The sequence below is a fragment of the Camelus ferus genome, chromosome 3 (genome assembly GCF_009834535.1).
Source record: "Camelus ferus isolate YT-003-E chromosome 3, BCGSAC_Cfer_1.0, whole genome shotgun sequence".
NCBI lineage: Eukaryota > Metazoa > Chordata > Mammalia > Artiodactyla > Camelidae > Camelus > Camelus ferus.
In genome coordinates, this window is record NC_045698.1 from 38,156,817 (window position 1) to 38,181,643 (window position 24,827).

Here is a 24,827-nt window from a genome sequence, read left to right on the forward strand (position 1 = left end):
CTCTATTCCAGTGGTGATAAGAGTGGTATTTTTGGCATACTCTTCTCCAGCTAGATCTGCCCAGAGGGTATTAAATACTCAGGGTATTTTAATACCTAAAAGTATTAAAGACTGACTCCCTAGAAACTCTTATTAGAAAAATTAAAGACCTAACTTTCTAGTACGCTTCTATGCTCAGTGTCATGTCAAAGAGTGCCAAGAGTGCATGACCACCATGCACTGCCGGGCTGCAGTGCTGGTGTCATACCAGAAACAGGAGACCGCTGCTTCTGCTTTTTCAGACTCTTTATTGCCAACAGTTTAAAGTGGTCAACATAAAAAAAATTGATAATAAATACTGCTCTTTGGGCTGTAATAAATAAAAAGTTTATTAACAAGGAATGCACTTCTCCAGCCACAAGTGTCTTCAAAAATTAACAAAAAAAAATTATATATGGCCATAGTTCACAGTTAAGCAGCCAAAAGCTGCTCTGATTACAGCCTTTAAACAACATGGGAGTGTCCTCCCTTCTCCCTCCCCTTCAGGAAGTATATTCACAGCTCCAAGTCCTCTGTCTGAAAAACTCTCAACAGAGAGAAGTTAAGAGTCAATGCACCTTTCTGTGAAATTATCTGAAAACCTTTTAAAACAGGTACGTCAAGGAAAACTGAATTCGGGTTCACTCTCAGATTGTCCGAAGTCAAGAACTGTAGGCCTCGGCCTGCTCTGGTCCCACCAAGTCCAGCAGGCCACAGAGGGACTGTTTTCGTACCACCACCTGTCCGTCTGCTTCAACGTGCTGTAGATCATTCTACTGGCTTCCCTGTAGATCTCACAGTGGAAAAGAGGAGTCCCATAGGGTCCATTCAAATAGTCTTTCAGTTACATCTCTGTAAGAGCATGTTCAGAGCATATTCCATTCGATTTTTTAATTCTGATGAACAGCCAGACATCAACAGAGTTGTCAGTCTGAACGTTGTAGATATTCTGTCTTCATTGATGTAAGTGAGAAGGTATTCTTCATTTTGGCTACAGATGATGATTTTCGTATGATCGTGGTAGAAATTCACCTTTAAAAAGGAGACATAGATATTAGATCCCTCTAAATAGTCAAGAATTAGAAGAGTTTTGTCGATAATTAAATTGGCTAGGTAAAAATCGTTTTTTAGGACCATATGCTTTTCCTAAAGGGTTCATTTACCTGAAACGTGCCATCATTGAAGAGCATCATTAAGGCCTTATCAGACTTTAGCCACTGAAGGAGGTAGAGCCGAGGTCTTCGAATATCAGTAACACTAGGCAGATCGCCACCCTAGAAGAGATTGGGAGAGTTAGCGCCTATAACCACTCTGTGGCGTGCACTCAGTTCTTCTAAGCAAGCACCAGCATGGCCTAGAGATTCCTGGCCCAACTGCCCAGAGATTCTGATTCGGTAGATCAAGGGTAGGACATGAGAGGCTGCACTTGTAACAAGCTTCGAGGCTACCCAGATGCTACTGGTCTGTGGACTACACTTCAAACATCACTGCTTAAGATTCATGGTACTTACATCCATGAGGTTCTCCTCCATGTAATGAGAGAAGTATTTCAGCACCGTCACTTGACTAATGAATTGTTCAGGGGCATCTGTTGCCGAGAAAACAGAGCATTGGCCAAGCTCCGCGTAGTAGTGAACTGTTCTAAAAAACAAAAACAGTAGGGAGAGAAGAAAAAAAAAAAAAGCAGTTAGTCACTGTTTTCAGATTTCCTTAGGGCAAGACTAAAGAACTGATGGGGCTGGGGCTTCCTTAATTGAATACACTTACTTTTTGTCTGGAAGGAGGCTCATGTGAGCACCGTTGTTGAACAGGACACCTACGGTGTGGTCTGAGAGCTGGTACCCAAAGCCGTATTTGTTAGAGTAATCGACCCATTTGGTGACCCACTGAAAGGAGGTGCTCAGCTGCTCTCTGGGAATGCAGTCAGCTTCTGGCATGTTTTCTAGACATCCTCGAAGGACTCTTGCCACTGTGTCCGCGACACTTCCCATGGTACTGTCCTCAAGGCCTGAAAAGTCAGATAAAGTTATTAAATAATTAACAACAAAACCTTAGGCTATAGTAGATGCTAAGTCTCCTTCCACCACTTTTAAGGACACAGGACTTAAAGTTACTCTGATTGTCTAATTTTGCTTCTATTAAGTTAGGCCACAAAACAAACTGACTTCGGTTACCTAGTATTGAGCACTGGCATTTAGAGTGTCATTATTTAAAATGCGATTGACAGCAACTTACATTCACTGCTACTGCTGCAGCTGCCAAGAGTTCCTCTGACTATCATCCGAATAGCATCTCCAATCTGCTGCTTGTTTTCTACTGCGGGTGTTCCAGACCTGGCAACTGTAGTGGTAGGTGGCTGGGGTTCCTAGAAAACAGAAGAGCCAGGCAATAGTTAAGCATTAACGTAATAGTTAACAGTTACGCATGAGGTTGAGAATTCTAGTTTAAGATGAGATTCTGGCTATTACTAGGAAAGCTTATGACACATGCCAGGTAAAAGATATTTTGGTAACTCAACTGCATGTGTGGTTAAACTAAGAGATAAAAACCTTTTCCTTTTCAAGGGTTGGAAGAAAAGCTTTAAGTAAATACTTCATGATCTGAGTGATAATTAACAAAGAATGGAAATGATATAAAGTGTTTATAACTATTTTCTTTTTTCCAGCATACCTCATCTGTCCTGTGTTTGCTGGGTTGCTGAGTTATTGAAGTCTTTTTCAGATCATGCCTGAGCTTGTAAATGTCTTCATCTTCTTTAGACACTCTATCTGTAAATCAAGGAGAGAATTATGAGCATTTTTCTATCCTAACAAGGTAGGAACAGAGCTAGCCATATTTCCTCCTTTTGCATTAATAACTAACTTAAGAGCATCCAAAGCAAAATGAGCATTTTTATCTTTGCCATCAGCTGCAATTATGCAAGAAGCACACACTTTAATGTATGGAAAGCAAAAAGCTATCAACCATGATTTGCAGTGTGGGTTTATCACACTATAAAAAGCTTAATAGCATACAAACATACAGGGCAAATTATATTACTTTGAAAGCCTCTTTTAACTAACGTATCCACTTTACATATAGTATTAGATAAAGAAGAGCAGACAAAGTCTTAACAACTTACTATGTGTGTCAATATATCTTGCTTTGTCTTTTTTGCCACCAAAAAGAGCAGCAGCCGCTTTCTTAAAGAAATTCTTAGCTGGACTTGACAAGTGGAAATCTGGAACCGTATGACAACAGCTAGAAGAGAGTCTGTCTGGAGTGAAGCCCTGTGAAGTATAAGAAAAGACTTTCAGCAACCTGCTGAGTAATTGGGATCAAGAGCATGTAATAAAAAGATGCAAAAAATTGTACCAACCTGCAAAAAAAATTCATGTCGAATGATGTCATCCAAACTGGGACGATCCTCTGGATTTTTGGACAACATGCTGGCTATTAAGTGCTTAGCAGGAGCCACCAATGAGGAGGGCATTGTATACCTTGCTTCTCTTATGCACCTGTACGTTTCCTTCAGATTTGTAGTTTCAAATGGTGGTCTTCCTAGTAACATTGTATACCTGTGTGCAAGGAATTGCTTCTTTAGTAATTGGTCAGAAAGCAACCCTTTCTGAGTGTTAAAATCTACATCCAAATTTGCTTTTAATATTTTGGTGCATTTACTTACATTACACAGCCTAAGGCCCAAATGTCTGATTCACAGCCGTGTCCTTGTTTGTTGAGGACTTCCGGAGAAAGATAATTTGGGGTACCACATATCGTTCTGGAAAAACAAAATATGAAGATCTCATTAGGAATTATTCTACTGCTTAAACTTAGCTCTCTGGATAAACCCTTAAAGGCACTATGTTGAATTTCTCTTTGAAAGCATTTGACTTTTGATTTTGGGCATGTGAACAACTGGCTTTTGACCAAATGACTTGGTAATTTTTTTTAATGCACGTACAGTTTTTTTTTCAGCCACATGACAAAGTGTTTTAAGCCAACTGAGACCAGGTACAGCATGAAATTTTTATACATTTCAGGCAAATGTAAGACAGATCTGTTTCATAATCAACTTACAGGCATAAGGGACTCTGCTTGGTCCACAGTGGCACTGAATAAGTGTTTCCTTAAATTAATACTGTAGCAGTTCATAGATTTTAGTGTCAACTGATCTCTGAAACATTAATTGGGAAATAAAAAAGGCATATTTGAGCTCCACTAAACCCTAGTGGAGTGTATCTTTCTGACTCTTACCTCCTTCTGTGTTCCAGGGGTTCCAGCCGAGCTGCCAAACCAAAGTCCCCGACTTTTAGTTCCATGGCTTCATTAATGAAGAAGTTCCCTAGTGGTAAGCAAAACAAAATCTGAGTTCCCTCGAAAAGGTACTCTAACCAAGTACACACACATCCACTCAAGAGGCAGGGATTCAGTCACTTAATATGAAAGCCACTCATTCCAAAGCAAGGTTGCATTGGCTAGATCCCAATTAAGAACATCAAATACTTAAAAAAGGGAGAGAGAGAGAAGACAAGAACATCCCTCTCTGACACAAAAGCCAGGGTTTGGAATAAAAGGCTTACCTAGTTTGAGATCTCTGTGCAAGATTTCTTGTTCATGAAGGTACTTCAGTCCAGACACAATCTGCCTGAGGTAGTATCGGACTTCTGGTTCTGTCAACACCTTCCTCGCTTTCAAGATATGAGCCATGGACTGGGAAGAGGAGGAGGAAAAAAGAGAATCTGTCAAACAAAGTTACCAAAATCAGTGGTTTCCTTGTCATGAAAGTTAATGCTGCGCTATAATCATTACCTCCGAACTCAATCCCCAGATAAAGTGCAATCTGAATGCCATGTCAGTCTAGGGGAAGTAAGCTCACTCAAATAGGAGTTAACACTTACCCTTCTACTGCAGTATTCCAAGAGAATGTAAATGTTTTCTTTGTCCTCAAAGTAGTGGTAAAACTGCACTACGTGCTTATGATGCAGAATTCTGTGAAGCTCGATTTCTTTGTCAATCTAAGAGAAAAAGCAAGCAAGATCAGTCTTATTAGCCTCCCTCACCTCTGAAAAGCCAGTTGCTTACACATGCAGAAGACATTTTCCTAACAGGGAAGGGCCATCCCTGCACACAAAGGAAATACTTTACTCAACAGTCATACACACCTTTTCCCTTTGATGAGGTTTAGCTACTCTGCTGTGAGGAATAATTTTTGCAGCATAGACTTTGTTGTTCGTCAAATCTGTCATCTCGTAACATTTTGCAAAGCCACCCTGAAAGGAAACAAAGCCGAGGTGGAATTGAGTATGGCAAGAACATGGACGGCAGATTTTTTTTTAATGTGAAAGAAAAGCAAAACTATGGGAGAGGAAGGGTGGACGGAAGGATGCGGTCTACTTTTTAAAAGCTCCTTCACGAAGGGAAAAACATTCCTGAAAACAGTAGGTTGTAACAGTGCCCCTTCTCTCTTTACAAAGGGGAGCTTTCTGGAGGGGGTCGGGAGTGGGGAGATGAGAAATAAGGTCCGAAGAGACTTGTCAAGAAAATTCTCCGGGGGGAGGCAGACAGCCAGGTCTGGTGTAGAAAGCCCTCGCTTCTGGCTTCAAGATCAATGTCTTTGCGCTGCGGGAGGCAGGCAGAGCCGCGGTTAAGGATGTGAAGCCGATCCCGGCGCTGTCAGCGCACAAAAGCCAGAGGAGGGCAGGTGAGCAGCCCACGTCGGGCGGCGGGATCGGATCCCCGAGAAACCGAGAAGCAGCGGGCCCGGGGACTCGGGGTCCGGCCCGGCCCGGGGGACGCCCGGGCAGACCTCCCTCCCGCCTGGCAACCGGCGCCCGCCGCTCGTCACCTTTCCCAGCACTTTGCCGCGGCAGTAGCGCTTCCCCGTCGTGGGGTCGACGATAATCCGCGAGATCTCGGTCCCCGAGTGCGAGTGGTGGTGATGGTGGTGCGGGGCCGCCGGCTGCACCTGCCCCTGGGGCTGCGGCGGCTGCGGCTCCTCGAGGGGCGGCTGTGGCCGCTTCTTCTTCGAGTCCCCGCCGCAACCCTTGCCCAGCGCCTGCTCGCACATCTTGGTGCCGGCGGCCGGCTGGTAGGTGATAGTCCGCAAGAGCTCCATGGTCTCCTCGCCGCCCGGCACCGCCAGCTGCCACCTCCGAGACGCGGACACACGTCCGAGCCGGCCCTTGCCTTTGAGTCCCCGCCGCCGCCAACCTCCCGCTCCCGACGCCTTCGTCCACTTGTGCGAGTGCGAAGGCCAGCCCAAGTCTTATATACGGGCTGGGAGCGGGCGGAGAATCCGAACGGGATACGACGTCACGGCGACGCCCCGCCCCCCGGCCGCCCGAGCGCGGGGCCCAGTGGGAGGTCGCGTTAGGCGTTCGGCGTCCCGTCTCCGAGCGGCGCGCTGACGGGGGCGGCTGAGTCCGCGCGCCGGCTGTGGGGAGCGCTCACCGCGACCGCAGTCTTCGAACCCTCAGAGCTTCTGGGTTTAAAATAGAAACTCGAGGGCCCGCGCCGGGCGCCTCCCCAGCCGCCCGGTGGCCGGGCGCTTCGGTAATCGCAGGTCCCCTCCCCCGCACCGCCCTGCGCGACCGCCCACCACCTGACGCCTCGGGTGTCAGGGTGTGAGTGTGCCCGGAGTCCGCGGCACTGGCTCCTGAAGCCTCCGATCCCAGGGCCTCTGGAGGGCTTGCGTGCTGCCCCCGCGCTCTTACCGCGCTAGCTCTCGTCTGGAGCGGGCACCGCGAGGAGGCCGTGCGGGTAAAAGGCAGGGTTTGCAGAGCAGGGTGTTCGAACTCACCGCCGCTTTCCAGTGAGGCGGACTGTAGCCACGGCCGAGCGGCCGGCGGTGGCTGAGTCCCACTGAGGCCCGGGTAACCTCTGCCCATCACCGTAGAGCGGGCCTTTGTCGGAGGCAGGCCCTTAACCTTGGAGAGGGAGGCCGGTGCCCTGCGAAGGCTTAGCCTTCGGGTTGCCTGGAAACTGGGAGGCAAAGGCGCCATCTCTTGGAATGTTCTGGAAGCGCAAGTAGCCGTCCTAGTGGGCAGCGGTTAAGGACTAGATGGGCTTTCTTTGACAGTAAGTGGTGTTAAAAGCGCTCCTGGTGCTTATTATGGTTTTACACTCAGAGTCATCTATCACTTTGCTGGTCAGTCCTTTGAAGTGGAGGTTATTGGTAGCACTAGGGAGGAGCATAGCCAAGTAAGCTGAAACATGGCTTTGTTTCCTATTTCCACATTTTACAATTAAGATTTATTAACCTAGAAATACTATTTTTTTTTACTCCAATGACAATAGTGCACTTGTGTGCGCAGCACCATTTTGAAATACCTTATTTTATTCTACATCAGTTCTGAGTGGGAAATAGTTATTCTCATTCTACAGATGAGGAAACTGGGGTTGAAAGAATGTAATACTTAGTAGATCGTCCAGGTTATGTTAATTAGCAATAGACAGATTTTTTAATCTAAGATGTGGTAAACAGTTTTTTGATGCTAATTTCCAACGCCATTTAAAATACCAGATTAATAATCTTCTCGAAGGTACTTAGAAAAAGGGTTGACTCCAGTCCGCCATTAAGTTTAGATATGCATAGTTTCAATTACATATTTTCAAAGACATTCTGTCTCAAATAATTCCAAGGCAATGTAGTAGGGAGTTTTGTTGTCATTACAAAGTGAAAAGGGAAAGTCTTCTGTGTCTCTTCCTTTTTGATTCTGTAAACAGTTCAGGGCAAGCCCAGGCATGCTTCTCGTAAGTGAAAATAGAGTTTACCCCAGGCTTATCAGGGCTGGAATAAAGGATGGGCCTAGGGGTGGAAATGAAGAATTACCTAATCCTACTCTTCATAAACCTAGGAGTGACCTTTGCTCCCCAGATTTATGCAAACTTATTTACTAGCCTATAGTAGACTTGCTGGTTAAGAAAATATCTAAATTTCCAGAGCTAATTTTGCACCATGTCTTAGTTGATAGTGAACTTTTAAAACTACATTTGTTAATGACTTTCTGAGATAAAAGGGCCATGAATAGTCATGGTATTTTTCATTATTTCCATTCTTTATCATTATTATTGTACATCTCTTTACTGCAGCATTTGATAGACTGTTGAACATGCCATGGGAAATTCAGGTCTATCCTCCAAAACATTTGAGCATTTGGTAAAACATTAACATGTATATGTGTTACAGGGTCTTCTGTCCAACTGTGAGAATCTGATTTTTTGGATTTTGGTGCCATCATGTGGACGATAACCAAAATTATTGTTCCTAGAACAAAAAAAAGGCAACAGATGTACTTTCCAATGGGGATAAATATTTAATTACAAAATATTTGTTTGTAGTTCTGTAGATTTAATGGAATTACAAGTCCCAATAGGATTTTTAGTGAAACTTGACAAGCTGGTTGTAAAGTTTATACGAAAGTGTAAGTGATCGAACATAACAAAGTCACTTTCAAGAAGAATTAGGAAGTCTTTCTCTACTAGCTACCATGACTTGTAAGGAAGGTATAGCAATTAGGAAAGTTGGGTCCTCTCACAGGGATGGAATGACCAATGGAATAGAATAAAGAGCATAGGAATAGATCCTCATATGTAGGGAACTTTGACATATGGCAGAGGAAGGGGGTGATAGATCAGTGAGGAAAGGAAGAGACTTAAGTAAGTGGAACTAGAAACAAATGGTTTTACCATATTAAAAAATGAAATTTATATCTCTCACTGTTAGTTTTCTAGGGCTGCTCTAACAGAATACTATAGATCGGGACTTAAACAACAGAAATTAATTTTCTCACAGTTGCGGACGCTGGAAGTCGAGGACCAAGGTTGGGCAGGCTTGGTTTCTCCTGCGACATCTGTCTTTGACTTGCAGATCATGGGAGGACACAGAAGATGGTGTTCCTTCCCTCTGTGAGAGAGCAGCCCTGGTGTCCCCTTGTATGGCCAAATCTCCTATTATAAGGACAGCAGTTAGATTGGCCTGGAACTCACCCAAATGACTGCATTTAACCTCTTTAAAGGCCTTGTCTCTAAATACAGTCACATGCTGAAGTACTGGGGCTAGGGCTTAAAGATACGAATTTTGAGGGGAAACAATTCGGTCCATAGCACACACCATGTACATAAAATCTACTTCAGATGAAATAAGGACTTAAAGAATAATAACAAGACAACATATCAGTAGGAAATATAGGCAACCAATGTTCTGAGCATAGGCTAGGGAAAGATTTTTTTTATTGCAATAGAGTTGACATATAACATTGTATTAGTTTTACAGGTACAGTATAATGATTTGATATTCACATATATCATGGAATGGCTAACACAGTTTACATTACCACACATAGTTGTGAATTTTTTCTGGTGATAAGAAATTTTAAGGTCTGCTTGCTCAGCAATATTCAGATATAAATATTGTATTTTTAACTAGAGTCATTATGCTGTACGTTACATCCCTAGAACTCACTTATCTTACAATAGGAAGTTTGTACCTTTTGACCCCCTTTACCCATTTTGCCTACCTCCCCTCACTTCTGTCAACCGCCAGTCTGTTCTCTGTATCTATGAGTTCTTTTTTTTTTCAGATTCCACATACAAATGGGAATATATAGTATTTGTCTTTTTCTGTCTGACTTACTTCACTTAACATAATTGCCTCAAGGTCCATCCATGTTGTTTGGAATGGCAGAATTTCCTTCTGTTTTATGGATGAATTATATTCCACTGTGTACATGTGTATATGTATATATATGTACATACACACACACATAGATATATGTATGTATGTATGTATGTATGTATATCACATTTTCTTTATCCATTCCTCTGTTGGTGGACTGTTAGGTTGTTTGCATACCTTGGCTGTCATGAATAATGCTTCCATGAACGTGAGAATACAAATAGCTCTTCAAGATTATGAGTTTATTTCCTTTGGATATATACCCAGAAGTGGAATTACTGGATCATTTGGTAGTTCTATTTTTAATTTTTGGAGGAACCTTCATTCTGTTTTCCATAGTGATTGTGAAAATTTATATTCCCGCCAACAGTGCATAAAGTTTCCCTTTTCCCCACATCCTCGCTAACACTTGTTTGTCTTTTTGATAATAGCCATTCTAAACAGATGTGAGACGATAACTCACTGTGGTTTGGGTTTGACTTTCCCTAGTGATTAGTGATGTTGAGCATCTTTTCATGTACCTATTGTTCATTTGTATGTCTTCTGTGGGAGATGTCTATTCAAGTATTCTGCTCATTTTTAATTGGATTGTCTCTTTACTGTTGAGTTGTATGAGTTCTTTATATATTTTGCACACTAATCTCTTTTTAGATATATGATTTGAAAATATTATCTCTCATTCTGTAGGTTGCCTTTTCATTTTGCTGATGATTTCCTTTATTGTGCAGAAGCTTTTTAGTTTGGTGTGGTCCCACTTGTTTATTTTTGCTTTTGTTGACTTTGCTTCTGTTGTCAAATCCAAAAAAATCACTGCCTAGACCAACATCAGGGAGCTTATTCCCATGTTTTATTCTAGGATTTTTATGGTTTCTGATCTTACATTAATTAACTGTCTATCTTTAATCGGTTTTGAGTTGATTTTTGTATATGGTATAAGTGTATCGTGTATTGTGTATGGTCCAGTTTAATTGTTTTGCATGTGGTTGTTCAGTTTTCCAGCAGCATTTATTGGAGAGACCATCCTTTATACATATCCAAAAATATATTCTGGGGAAAGGATAGTCTCTTTAAAAAAAGAACAGATTTCTTAACATGGGAAACCCATTAACTCTATAAAAAGATTGATAAATTTTGCTAAATTAAAATTAAGAAATTTTATTCATCAGAAGACACTTTAAAGTAAAAAGACAGGTTATAAATTGTTAGAGATATTTGCATACTTATGACCAACAACGAATTAGCACAAGAATATATAGAGCTCTTACAAATTGGTAAGAAAAATGACCCCACAGAAAAATGAGTGAAAGACATAAATAAGCATTTCATAGAAAAGGAAATACTGATAGTCAATAAATAAGATGAGAGTCTCATTAATGATCAGGGAAATACAAATCAAGGCCATGTAAATTCATTCAATAGGTAAAAATTAGGAAGCCTAAAACTATTAAGTGATGGGAAGGATTTCAATCAACAACTTGCTCAGACAGTTTTGCTGGGAGAGGAAGTTGATCGTTTGTACACCTTGCAACCTAGCAAGAGACGTGCTTGCACGTATGCACCAGGAGACATAAACAAGCATAGCCATGGCAGCACTTGTAGTGATAGCGAAAAAAACTGAACACAAAACAAATCCCCATAAGATAGAAGGATGGATAAGCAAATCGTGGTACATACACGTGATGGATGTTATGTGAAAATCAGTGAATTACGAATATCCACATCAGTATGAATAAATTTTAATGTTGAGTTTTTAAAAAGGCAAATTAAAGGTTACTCTTTTTATAAAATTCAAGAACTAAATATCTTGTTTACAGATAATTATGTATTGGTTTAAAATACTATTTTTTAAAAAACTTGGAAACGTTAAACACAACATTTAAGATAATTGTTACCTTGTATGAGTGAGGTGAGGGATATAAGAGAGGGAAGGAATATGCAGGTCTAGAAAAGTTATTGTTAATGACTCAGTTTTTAAATTGGATTGTGGGAACACTCAAAGGGGCATGCATGCCTGGGGAAACCAATGAGAATTGTGTCATGAGCCAAGGTGTATGGTTAGTCCAATCATGAGTACCTTAAATCCAGGTTAAAAAAAATAAACTTTTCTGACCAGCGTGATGACTTAGACTTCATAATGAAGTGAGACAATGAGAAGAACATTTTGATACCTGAGTACATTGCCAAGAGTCTGCAGGGCTAGGCTGGGCATGTTAAGTCTGCAGTGAAGTATCCTGGGCATCTAAGGTTTCAGTCTAAGAAGGTGAAAAGAACCCCAACCTCATTTTATATTCATCACAACATATTTAATTGGATATTTAAATTTAATATCTAACTTTTTGAAAAACAACTTAATGAACATAAAAGAAAAAGTTATATTAGGATTTAAATCTAAATATTAAGTATGTTAAATATCTTTTACGTTACTTTCATTTTGACATACTGGCATTTTGTAAGTGGACAAAACTGTGGCAAATCGTGCCAGTAATCTTTGATGAAGGTTAACATTGTACATTTATCAAAATATTTTACCAAAACTTTTATTTATTTGCCTATCGACTTACCTACCTACCTATCCATCTATCTATTTTCTGGATATGGTGATAACAGTATTTGAGAGCAACTCTCCTTCCCCCTCCATTTACTGTTGCACAAATCAAAACGACTGATTGATTCCAGTGGACTTACATCTCCCTCTACTGGTACAAGATGATAATGCTAATCAGTGTTAACAAAGTTTTTAAGGTTGTTTGAAAGCTGTTCCTGTAAGTTATACCCACCATGTCATTGCGTTGTGTAGGAGCAACATAAGAAGTAATTTCACTTTTGAATCTATCTTAAATGGAACAATTATTTTCTAAAGTCAGTTTATTTAAAATTTTATAAGTAAAAAACAAGTTACTATGTGAGTATAACACAAAAGCAAGCAAAAGATGTTTTAGCTTTTCCTCATTCTTGGAAGTGAAAACCTTTTGTCTCATTGACATCTTGAAAATAATTTTTTTAAAGAACATCTTTCTCTCTTCCCTTTTTGAATTCTTACAGTTTGTTTATCTTCTACACATATACTTCTGAATTTCTTGCTCATTTAAAACATTTTTTTCTTCTGGTTCTGTTGCGATATCATTGACATATAGTACTGTATAGGTTTAAGGTGTGCAGTGTGATGATTTCACTTACATGCATCATGAAATGATTATTTCAGTAAGTTTAGTGAATATCCATCATCTTATACAGATACAAAATTAAAGAAATAGAAAAAAATATTTTTCCTTGTGATGAGAACTCTTGGGACTTACTCTTTAACAACTTTCAATATAACTTACAGCAGTGTTAATTATATATATTATGTTGTGCATTACATCCCTACTAATTTATCTCATTACTGGAAGTTTGAACCTTTTGACTGCCTTTGTGCAATTCCCTTCGCCCCACGTGCTACCTCTGGTAACCACAAATCTGATCACTTTTTCTGAGTTTGTTTGCATATTTGTTTTATTTTTGAAGTAAAATTAACTCACAACACTATATTAGTTCTTATTATACAACATAGTGTTTACACACCTGTTACACAACATATTTCCTTACATTTCAAAATGATCGCCACCATAATCTAGTTACAATCTGTCACCATACAAAGATATTACCTAGTGATTGACTATATTTTCCACACGGTACATTTTGTACCCATAATTCATTTACTTTGCAAATGAAAGTTTGTACTTCTTAAGCTCAATCATCTATTTCTTTCTGACCCTCATCCCCAGTCTGGCAACCATGTGTTTGTTCTCTGTATCTATAACTCTGTTTCTGTTTAGTTACGTTTGTTCATTTGTTTTGTTGTTTAGATTCCACATAGAAGTGAAATCATACAGTATTTGTCTTTCTCTGTCTGACTTCTTTCACTTAGCATAACACCTTCTAGGTGCATCCATGTTGTGACAAATGGCAAGATTTCATTCTTTTTTATTCCATTGAGTATATATGTATATGTCTCTATATATGTATATCAATGTAGTGTATATCTGTATGTATATGTATACAGACATGCACACACACCCCACATCTTTCTTTATCCATTCATCTATTGATGGGCACTTAGGTTGCTTCCATATCTTGGCTAATGTAAACAATGCTGCAGTGACATAGGGGTGCATAAATCTTTTCTAGTTGGTGTTTTCATTTTCTTTGGATAAGTACCTAGGAGTGGAATTGCTCGATTGTATGGTAGTTCTATCTTTAATTTTTTGAGGAACCTCCATACTGTTTTCCATCATGACTGCATCAGTTTACATTCCCAACAGTGCAAGAAGGTTCCCTTTTCTCCATATCCTTGCCAACATTTGTTACTTTTCTTTTTGATCTGGCAGATGTGAAGTGGCATCTCATTGTGGTTTTGATTTGCATTTCCCTGATGATTAGTAATGTTGAGCATCTTTTCATGTGCCTGTTGGCCATCTGTTTGTCTTTGGGAAAATGTCTGTTCAGATCTGTCCATTTTTTAATCGTTGTTTTTTTTTTTTTTTTGATGTTGAGTTGTGTGAGTTCTTTGTATATTTTGGATATTAACTCCTTATCAAATACTTTATTGCAAATATCTTCTCTCATTCAGTAATTGATCTTTTTGTTTTGTCAATAGTTTCCTTCTCTGTGCAAAAGTTTTTAGTTTCATGTATTTCTGTTTATTTTGCTTTTTTTCCCTTGCCTGAAGAGACATATCCAAAAAATATTACTAAGACCAATGTCAGAGAGCATACTGCCTTTGTTTTCTTCTGGAAGTTTAATGGTTCCAGGTCTTAAATTTAAGTCTTTAACCCAGCTTGAGTTTATTTTTGTGCATGTTGTGAGAGTGGTCCAGTTTTATTCTTTTGTATGTGGCAGTCCAGTTTTCCCAAAACCATTTATGGAAGAAGCTGTCTTTTCCCCATTGTATATTCTTGCCTCCTCTGTCATAGATTAATTGTCCATATAAGCATGGGTCAATTTCTGGGCTCTCTATTCTGTTCCATTGATATATGTGTGTGTGTTTGTGCCAGTACCATCCTGTTCTGATGACTGTAGCTTTGTAGTGTAGCTTGAAATTAAGGAGTATAATACCTCCAGCTTTGTTCCTCTTTCTCAAGGTTGTTTTGTCTATTCGAGGCCTTTGTGTTCCTATACAAATTTTAGAGTTATTTATTCTAGTTCCATGGAAAAATGCGCTTGGTATTTTGATAGAGATTGCATTGAATCTGTATATTGCCTTGGGGAGTATGGTCATTCTAACAATATTAATTCTTCCAGTCCATGAACACAGTATATCTTTCCATCTGTTTGTGTCTTCTTCATTTTCTTTCATCAATGTCTTATAGTTTTCGGAGTACAGGTCTTTTACCTCCATAGGTAGATTTATTCCTAGGTATTTTATTCTTTTTGATGCAATTGTAAATGGAATTGTTTTCTTAATTTCTCTTTCTGATAGTTCATTTTTAGTGTATAGAAATGCAGCATACTTCTGTATATTAATTTTGTATCCTGCAACTTTACCAAATTCATTGATGACTTCTAGTAGTTTTTTGGTGGTGTCTTTAGGAGATTTTCTATATATGGTATCACATTGTCTGCAATGATCCATCATTGGACAGATTATCCAGGCAGAAAGTCAATAAGGAAACACTGGCCTTAAATGACATGCTAGACCAAATATACTTAATAGATATATAGAATATTCCATCCAAAAGGAGAATACACATTATTTTCAAATACACATGGAACCTTCTCCATGATAGACTGCATGCTAGGCCATAAAATAAGTCAATAAGTTTAAGAAAATTGAAATCACACGAAGCATCTTTTGCGCCCGTGATACTATAAGACCAGAACTCAACTACCAAAAAAAAAACCTTCAAAAAACCCCCACAAACCCATGGAGGCTAAACAGTATGCTACTAAACAACCAATGGATTAGTGAAGTGATCAAAGAAGATATCAAAAAAATACCTGGATGAAAATGAAAACACAGTTATCCAAAATCCATGGGACACAGCAAAAGCAGTCCTAAGAGAGAAGTTTATAATGATACAATTCCTCAGGAAACAAGAAAAATCTTGAATAAACTATCTAATCTTACACCTAAAGGAATTAGACTCCTAACTCAGTGAATCTGCAAGAGTCACTACTTCTTTTGGTTTTTCCAAGAGACCAGGCTGATGTCTTGTAAAATGTCTGTTTTCTGAACTTGTTTTATTTTGTACTGGTGGTTTCATTTGATTTATTCCTTTGTCTGAATTTCCTTTAAACTTGAAGTTAGAGATGCAGACTGATTTAGATTGGTGTTGAGCATGTTTTAGTAAGAATACATCCTAGAGAACACTGTATACCCACTACTGCGTCCCATTAGGAGACACGCAGCGTCCCACTATTCCTAATTGTCACTTTCCTCTCTGGTTAGGGTGGTGGCAGCTAGATCTTACCGTTATAAAGATACAGGGAATCTGCAGGCAATATTGGAAAATTTGTCCATCAGCCATTTTCCTAATGAATTGATCCCACTTTGATGATTCTTGATAGGACCAGTTATATCATTTTTAGTTGCAGAATGGCAATTTTCTGGTACTGTCCATTCTTTCTACATTTATTCATTGATATTCTATACAAAAATTTTTTTTGCTTGTCACCAGAGGTGCAGGGATGGAGACAGGGGGAATTGGATGAAGGTGTTCAAAAGGTACAAACTTCCAGTGATAAGATAAATAAGTAGGGATGTAATATACAACATGATAACTATAGTTAACCCTGCTGCATGATATACAGGAAAGTTAAGAGAGTAGATCCTAAGAATTCACATCTCAAGGAAATTTTTTTTCTCTTGTATCCATATGAGGTGATGAATATTAATTTAACTTATTGTGGTAATCATTTCACAATATATATAAATCAGAGCATTATGCTGTGCACCTTAAGCAAGCTTGCACTGTGCTGTATGTCAGTTACATTCCAATAAAACTGTAAAAAAAAAACTTATTAACTGGGGTCATATTGTTATTCTCAACTACAAGAAGAATAAATTAATGCATCCACTCTTACTATCAATTTTCAGAATAAGGATTTGGTGTAATAGTCACCTCCAGTGTGGGCAGGAAAGTTTCTGTTTCTATGTTTACTTTTTTTAAAATATTGTAGTCTTGTGAATTTTTATATGTTTCAAGTGTATTAATCAATTATATTCACTTTCTTTTAATGCTGGCCCATTCAGAAAACAGAGGTAGGAAATAACATTTTAAAATCAGGAGTTTAAATTGGCATTTGTCAATTCAAGTTTGGATTATTTGGACTATCGAGTTTTATTTAATTTTTTTTTATTTTATACTCATCTCTTAAAATGAAAATTTTATAGTGACATAACTGTTTATTTGTTTCAGGTGTATAATACACATAAAATGACTTCCAAATAATATCAATGTTACCATTAATAATAAAACCACTGAATTTGAAGCTCTTTTTGACCTTAGAATATAACCTTCCAAAGGTTTTCAGCAAGAATATGATATTCTAGAATGATCTAAAGTAATTCTTTTCACTGTCTGATTATGTTAAGTTTTAATAGATAGTATCTTTCCTTTTAAAATATTTTCAATTTTAGGGCTACTTTTTTTTGAACGTGTAAAACATTTACATGATTCAAAAATCAAAATTACATAAAAGTAAGCTCCAAAAATCCATACTTTCATTTCTGTTCACTTAATACTGTTTATGCCACAGCCCCCATCCCTACCTGGTTGGTATTTTCATTAGAGTCGGGTTTACCTTCCAGAATTTCCTTCTGAAAATATAAGCAGATATGTTTGTCTATCTGTATCTACCTACCTACTTATCTATCTGTATGCACACATGTTATATTCAAAAGTAAATACTTCTGTCTCTTCCTCTTTCTCACACAGAATGTAACATATGCAGTCATCACTCTGAATCTGCACGAGGTTCATTGAATCACCAGAGGTTGGGCAGACAGAAGAGCCTACTAGAAGATTCTGGTTTTGCCTTTCTTTTTATCTCAGGCTGAAACTAGTTGAAGAAATACCTACACACAAAAAATTTATAGATTTTATTGTCATGCTGACTGTGAAGTGAAAATTTCTAGTTAGATGTGAGATCTTCCTGTTGAGACATCTGCTTGGTGAAAACACTAAAAGAGGTGAACAGGTTTCTGAGTCATCCACCTGGATGTGATAATTGGATTTGTGAGAATGTGTCAGTTCTTCAAGAAAAAATATAGAGAAAGTAACCAGTAACTTATTTTGTAGACTACTCAATTCAAACGAGGTTATGCACATACTGGAATGTTTCAAAGGGTACTGAGGAGACATTGATAGTTTCAAGGAAATCAGTTTATAAGTTCCCAGCTGCTACGTGGACTCTTCCCTAGAACATCTGTCTGCGAATACCCACCCCGTTGCTTCTCCTCTCCCAGCTTCTCTTTCAGAACTGCCCTTCTCCTGTTCACAGTAGGAGGCATGCCTCTCATCTGTGCATCTGGACTTCTATCCATCTAGCCAGAATTTTACTCTTGGGCATTTCTTCCAGGTGTAAATGTTACTGAACCACATTCGTTTGCCTGACGTGCAGTGACCCAAGTGCGGAGACACCAAGATTTGAAGCCGGAAAGTATTCATGAGGCTGCCAAGTGAGAAGACAGGAGAACGAGTCTGAGGTCCTCCTCCCCAAAGGTGAGAGGCTTGGGATAATTATAGGATAGAGAAGCAGAGTGGTCTTGGGCATGGAGAAATGTGATTGGAGGTAGGGAAAAGGTGAGGTAATGAGTGTTCTGTGCCAGCGTATCTGAGTTACGTGCTGCTTCTTGGAACTCATGATCAGAAAATGGTGGTGTTAGCATGATCTGAGGGTGGAGTTTTTGGCCCTCTAACAGCAAAAGATTATTTATGGGACACTCGTGCAGGTCCAGTTGGAGGGTTGGTGGGCCCAACCAGCCTTAACCCGTTAGATCTCGAACTGGACCAGAGCTGACTCCAAGTTCCTGAAAAACATTTTAAGCAATCATTACCACAGTGATCCATGCATCAGAGGTGTTATCCATGAAGAGCTGTTAAAGGAGTCTTGTGATATATTGTCTGTATTGTCTACGTGAAGCTCGGAGGATATGCGATTTGCAGGAACGATTAAAGTGAGCTTCATCAGTGAAAGCAGGTTTATTAAGCAAGTTATAGTCTAAGGGATGTAATTGATGACTGCCCTCAGTTTCATTAAACACCTCTGGAACCCCTGAAACAAAGGGGAAATCTGAGGCTGCAGAGCTTCTGCAGGAAGCTTCCTCCCAGAGGCAAAGCTGCAGCAAGGCTTCATTCTTCATCATTTCTCTTCTGTTCTTTCCCTTTTTTCTTTGTTTCTTTTTTCTCTCCCAAGACTTAGAATTTACAAACGAGATGATTGTCACAGAACAGTTATTAACACACTTATTTGAGTTTGAACGCAAAGTCAGTTTTCTGATTGATTGGTTTGGCAGTGAAGACTGTTTGGCAATTAAATTACATAGTGAAGTTTTCCACAAACTGAAGGTGTAGCTCCATAGTTTTGGCAAAAATGTATTTAAGCTGCACATATAATATTCACTGTTGTAGATATTTTATTCCTTGTGACCCTTAATCTTATGAAAAATTTACATATCAACTTAAAAATGTGTGAGGTGGTACATAATTTTCAGAATTCTTTTATTAAGGACTACATGGATCAAAACATCTGAAGTGCTGGGAGTTAGAGGACCTGAAGAGACAGAAAAAGACCACAGAAAATCAGGAGCTAAGGAGGAGAACCAAAAGAGAAGATTGAGGAGACTCCAATCCAGGAGGTAAGTATGATGGCAAAAAAAGAGGGGTAATGAGAAGTGCCAGACGTCGCAGAAAAATCAAGGAGAATAATAATGAGAGATGAGTCTTTGTGAGGGCAGTTTCTACAGATGGGCAGAGTTAACAGTCTGTTTAGATCATTCAAAAAGTTGGGCAGTGATGATGAGGAAAATGGGATATTATTTATAATACTATTTGCCAGATCATTTGGGTTAATACAGCTTTTGTAACTGAAAGAGCAATTTAGGATGTTGGATGGTGAAGCCTGTTTGAAGGAATATAACGCAGGGCGCAGGGGGCACAGGGGAAGGAACTTGGTTTCAGGACAAAGAAGACAGCTCTTCCTCTGAAACTAGCAGGAACGAGTGGAGAGCTCTGGAGACAGCTAGGGAGGAGGTCAGAGCCTCCACCTCCAGGCAATGGTCTCAGTAAAGTAGGAAGTGAAGACCTGTGCTGAAAGTAGCTGTCTGGGTGGAGAGCAGAGGAGTCAAAAGATTGCTTGCAAGATATGCCAAGAAATCCGTGATAGAGGAGGAGGAGAGAGGTCCATTTTAGGGTTGTTGCCCACTGTATTTTTCTTACGAGTTTTTAACATGTAATTTTATCAATACTGCCCCCTTTAAGGTTTCTTTATTTTTCAAATTTCCTACAATGAACAAACAGTAAATATTTGTTTTTCAAAATAAAATATTAAAAATTAAAGATCAAGGAAGGTGCAGATAAACAGTGTCATCTTATATCAAACTAGAAAGCTTCTCTGCACAGCAAAGGAAATCATAAACAAAATAAGGGAACATATGGAAACGAAGATAATATTTGCCCACCATTTGTCTAATAAGGCATTGATATCCAAAATATACAAGGAACTCATATAACTCAATAGCAAATAATAATAACCCAATTAAAAATGGCAAAGTGCTTGAATAGATGTTTTTTCCAGAGACAACATACAGATGGCCAACGGGTACATGAAAAGGTGCTAAACATCATCTGATCATCAGGGAAATCCAAATCACAACCACAGTGAGATATCACCTCACACCTATTAGGATGTCTGTTGTAAGAAAGACAAGAGATACCAAATGCTGGGAAAGATGTGGAGAAAAAGGAATCCTTGTATACTCTTGGTGGGAATGTCTGGTACAGTCACTATGGAAAACAGTATAGAGGTTCCTCAAGAAATTAAAAATAGAACTTTTTTTTTTTACCTTACAATCCAGCAATCCCACTTCAGGGCGTATATCCAAAGGAAACACAATCAGAATCTCGAAGTGATATGTGTATTCCTATGTTCATTGCAACATTATTCATAACAGGCAAGATATGGAAACCACCTGTGTCCATCAATGATAAGTGAAGGAAATGTGATACATGTAGGCAATGGAATATTATTCAAATGTCTTAAAATAAGAAGGAAATCCTGTTATTTTCGACAACATGGATGAACCTGAAGGGCATTATGCTAATTTAAATGTCAGACAAAGACAAATACTGCTTGGTATCACTTATATGTGAAATCTAACAAGAACGACAAACTCATGGAATAAAATGTTGGTTACCAGGGGATAGGGGGTGGTGGAGGAAATGCAGACAGGTTGGTAGAAGGGTACAAACTTTAGGATATGTGATGAATAAGGTCTGAGGGTCTAGTGTATAGTATGGTGACTATAGTTGACAGTACTGTATTATATACTTGAAATTTTGTAAGAGAGTAGATCTTGTGTTCTCACCAATAGAAAAAGTAAATATGTGAGCAGATGAGTATGTTAACTCAATTGGAGAATCCTTTCACAATGTATCCATACATCAAATCTTTACATTGTATACTTTAAATATATTACAAGTTGTCAGTTACACCTTAATAAAGCTAAAAAATTTTTTAAACAATGTCGTCAGCAAATTCTCTTGGTACTATAATGAAAAGGATGAATTATTGAATTTATGTGAAGTAGCTCAGTGTTTCTGAGTTTGTCAAGCTGAAGTCGGCTTATAAAGACGCCTTCTGAAATTGTCAGTGAGCACTTTCAAGCTGTCTCCCCACAGCTGGGCCGACTGGCTGAAATAGTCACACATACTACCTGCTCCAGTTTTGCTGGCCCTGAGTATGGTGGTCTCTAATGATCAGTTGCAAAGAAGTCATATTTATAACAAAGATGATGATGATAACTTGGCATACATAAAAGAATTGGGGGTGGTTAAGTGGAAAAAAATGTTCATTGCCAAATCCAGATTTTCAGCCAGTAGAGGGCAGTGTTTTTTTGGTTTTTGATTCTACAGCTTTTGCTCCGGGAACATACTGGCTCTTAACCTCTGGTACTTTTTCACTAGGGGTGATACAGGGACCAAGGATAGATAAAGCCAGACACCCGGTAAAGTGATAGGACTGATTATAATCAGTAATCTACTGCAGTAGGGAAAGGAGTTCAGCATGAACTGAACTCAACTTCAGTTTATACAGAGGTGACTGGGTGTTTTAGAGGGAGAGTGAGAACAGGAGTGTTGGTGAGGGAGGCTCAGCAGAGTCAGTAAGGCAAAAGCTTACAAAAAGCAAGAAGAGGTAGGGAGCTGATCCTTGTGACATCCATCTGGGCTTGCTGACTGGCCCTTATCAAAGTTGGGTACCTATCCTCCCACAGAGACTGGGAGATGGGCTCTATCTCCAAGCATTGGCTGAAACAAACAGTAAATTCTTTTGGCAGGAAGGAGTTTTCTCAGACAGGTACTTTCAGGGGGTGTGAGAGTCATCCTAGGGGTGCAGTCTTGAGCTGCTAGAAACTATGTTGGTGTCTGTTCAAGTCTTTATAGGCCAAGGTTGAGGCCTACATGAGAAAGGGCTTGAGAGGAGCCTAGCTAGAGTTCAGTCAAGGAGAGAACCTTTGCCATAGATACTCTGACAAAATACTAGTCTTATTGACAAAAATATAATTCTATTACCTCCTTCTGCCAATGGGACAATGTTGGTTCTTCTTGACTTATTGGCAATAATTCTGCTTTGGAACTGCCTTAGGAGCTCAAAGGAATTTGGGAGACAACTCGAGAAATAACTGTCTCTGTCCTGAGAGAACTGTTGTCTTGTCCCTGTCCTTTTTCATTTAAAGAATCTTTAAGAAAAGAAACACTCACTTGTGTTTCTCCTGCCCCTCATCCATCCCCCTTCTTCTAGTCAAAACTCCGCAATATCGTTTTGTAAACTGCATCAGCAAAGGAAGAGAAGTGGTTAGCCTCCTCCATCAGCTCAAGGAGGACACACGAGCCTGGCTTCACATCAGAGCCCATCAGAGCATCATACACCCTAAGCCAAGCAGTTTGTCCAAGAATTGGCTTGAAATCTGACTCAGGCCAGTGGTCAGTTCTGGGACCTCTGGAATTATTGAGAAGTCAAGCACCCTTGCCACTATACTGCCCACTGTAAATATAGCAAGCCTGGAGCTGCAGGGAATTCCAGCTTTAGAGGGCCTGCAGAGGAAAGGGAGCCAGCCCAGAGAAGGAGGGTCCAGGGCTGATGACATTTCTTGAGCTACTGGATCCAACTACTTCTTGTTTGTTTATTTCATTTTGTTGTAATTTATTTTGAGGTATTTCAGATATTCAGGAGGGTATAAAATTATTATAATAGGCATCCATGTACCCATTAGGCAGTTTGAGAAATAAAAGATTACCAGTGAAATTGAACTCATAGACTTTCCTGTTATATAGCTCCGTAAATCTGCTTTGTGTAAGCATTTGAGTTGTGATTGTGTCCCTTACAACAGAATAGTTCCAACATGTATCCAATAAAACATGTCGTAAGATCATCTAAAAACATAAGGCAAAAACAAATATAAAAAATATAAATTTACAGTGCATCAGTCACAGTTTTAGTTGAAAGTAATAGATCCTATTGAAGCTGATATTTTACCTTTTTAAAAAGTTAAGGTTCTTTATTTTTTAGAACAGTTTAAGGTTCATAGCAAAATTGAGGAGAAGATACAGAGATTTCCAGTATACTCCCTACCCCAATACATGCAGGGCCTCCTCAATTACCAACATCCCACACCAGACTGGTACATTTGTTACAGCTGACCTACATATAGACATCATAATCACCCAAAGTGCATGGTTTTCATTACAGTTCAGTCTTGGTGTTGTACCATTTATGAGTTGGACAAATGTATAATGTCATCATTAGGGTATCATGCAGAGTATTTTCACTGCCCTAAAAATCCTTTGTGCTCTGCCTATTTGTATCTTCCCCCTTTCCCAACCACAAACAACAACTGATCTTTCTACTGCCTCCATAATTTTGCTTCTCCAGAATGTTGTATAGTTGGAATCATACAGTATGTAGTCTTACCAGATTGGCTTCTTTCACTAAGTTATATGCATGAAAGTTTCCTTCATGTCTTTCCATGGCTTGATAGCTCATTTCTTTTTCACCCTGGATAATATTCCATTGTCTAGATATTTATTTATCTCTTCAGCTAGTAAAAGACATCTTGGTTGCATCTAAGTTTTGGCAATTAAGAATAAAGCTGCTGTAAACATCCCTGTGCAGGTTTTTGTGTAAACATAAGTTTTTAACTCCTTTGGGTAAATACTAAGGAATGTGATAGTGTGGTAATCATATGTTGAAGGTATGTTTAGTTTTATAAGAAACTACAAGATTTTGCACCCTTTTAAGCCGAAGGACAGAAGGTCCCAGTGGGCCTGGCGCTGAGACTTTCCTGCACTTGGCTTGCCTTGACGGTATGCTGCCAGGGTACTTGAAGCCCCTTTGACTCACAGAAATGCTCTTCTCTGACCTACCCCTAAAAGCCATACTCAGAAGCAGAAAATACAAAGCACCCTCTCTCTCCTGACTTTGCCTCCACTGGACATCCATGTCTGGTCCATGCTAGAGCCCTACCAGCTGCCTGGCAACAAGCTGTATGTTCACATGTCACTTTCTGGGCCGGTCCCACTGACACCCCAGCCCACCAGAAGGGGCTTTATAGGCACTTAGGGAGGCTGCCACAGCCGGTGGTCTTGTGGCTCAGCGTGGCTTCTCTCCCCCTGGAGCCTATCTGTAGTGGAGGTCTTGCCGTGCCTACATTAGCTGAGTCTGTGCTTGCTCTCTAGTTTTCCAGACTATTTAGAGATATATACAGAGGTTGTAAAACTATAAAGAAAAGCAAGGAATGATTAACAGAAAAACCTGGATGGTTGTTACTTTGGAGATGAGGGAAGATAATGTCATGGTGTGGGGTAAATTGGGGGTCCCAAAGCAGTGGTGATTTTCAGTTTCTTTACCTGAGTATTGATGCACAGGTGTAACATCATGCTGAAGGGAACAGCTA

At 39.4% G+C, this 24,827-nt stretch overlaps 2 protein-coding genes across 9 annotated transcripts in view; one reads left to right on the plus strand and one right to left on the minus strand.

Moving 5' to 3' along the window:
• Nucleotides 1-270: 270 nt before the first annotated feature.
• Nucleotides 271-6,251, minus strand: PLK2 (polo like kinase 2). Its single transcript, XM_032472543.1, has 14 exons — nucleotides 5,846-6,251; nucleotides 5,163-5,270; nucleotides 4,899-5,015; nucleotides 4,581-4,710; nucleotides 4,255-4,342; nucleotides 3,683-3,778; nucleotides 3,377-3,575; nucleotides 3,140-3,287; nucleotides 2,689-2,786; nucleotides 2,254-2,383; nucleotides 1,786-2,026; nucleotides 1,530-1,659; nucleotides 1,182-1,292; nucleotides 271-1,050 (listed from the first exon to the last, which is right to left on the minus strand). The coding sequence occupies exons 1-14, from the start codon at nucleotides 6,113-6,115 to the stop codon at nucleotides 859-861; spliced, it is 2,058 nt and encodes a 685-aa protein (XP_032328434.1). The 5' UTR covers nucleotides 6,116-6,251; the 3' UTR covers nucleotides 271-858.
• An 82-nt stretch (nucleotides 6,252-6,333) lies between these two features.
• Nucleotides 6,334-24,827, plus strand: part of GAPT (GRB2 binding adaptor protein, transmembrane) — a 30,573-nt gene continuing 12,079 nt past the window's right edge. For 3 of the 8 annotated variants that reach the window (XM_032472551.1, XM_032472570.1, XM_032472602.1), the window contains exons 1-4: nucleotides 6,376-6,552; nucleotides 18,236-18,378; nucleotides 19,386-19,514; nucleotides 20,733-20,861. Coding sequence is in view for 1 of the 8 variants with exons in the window: in XM_032472602.1 (XP_032328493.1) it covers nucleotides 20,789-20,861 (73 nt within the window). In the remaining 7 variants the exon portion in view is untranslated. Of the gene's footprint in view, nucleotides 6,553-6,601; nucleotides 6,760-18,235; nucleotides 18,379-19,385; nucleotides 19,515-20,732; nucleotides 20,862-24,827 lie in introns of those variants that run through there. The other 5 variants (XM_032472560.1, XM_032472607.1, XM_032472629.1 and 2 more) reach the window with 3 other exon arrangements.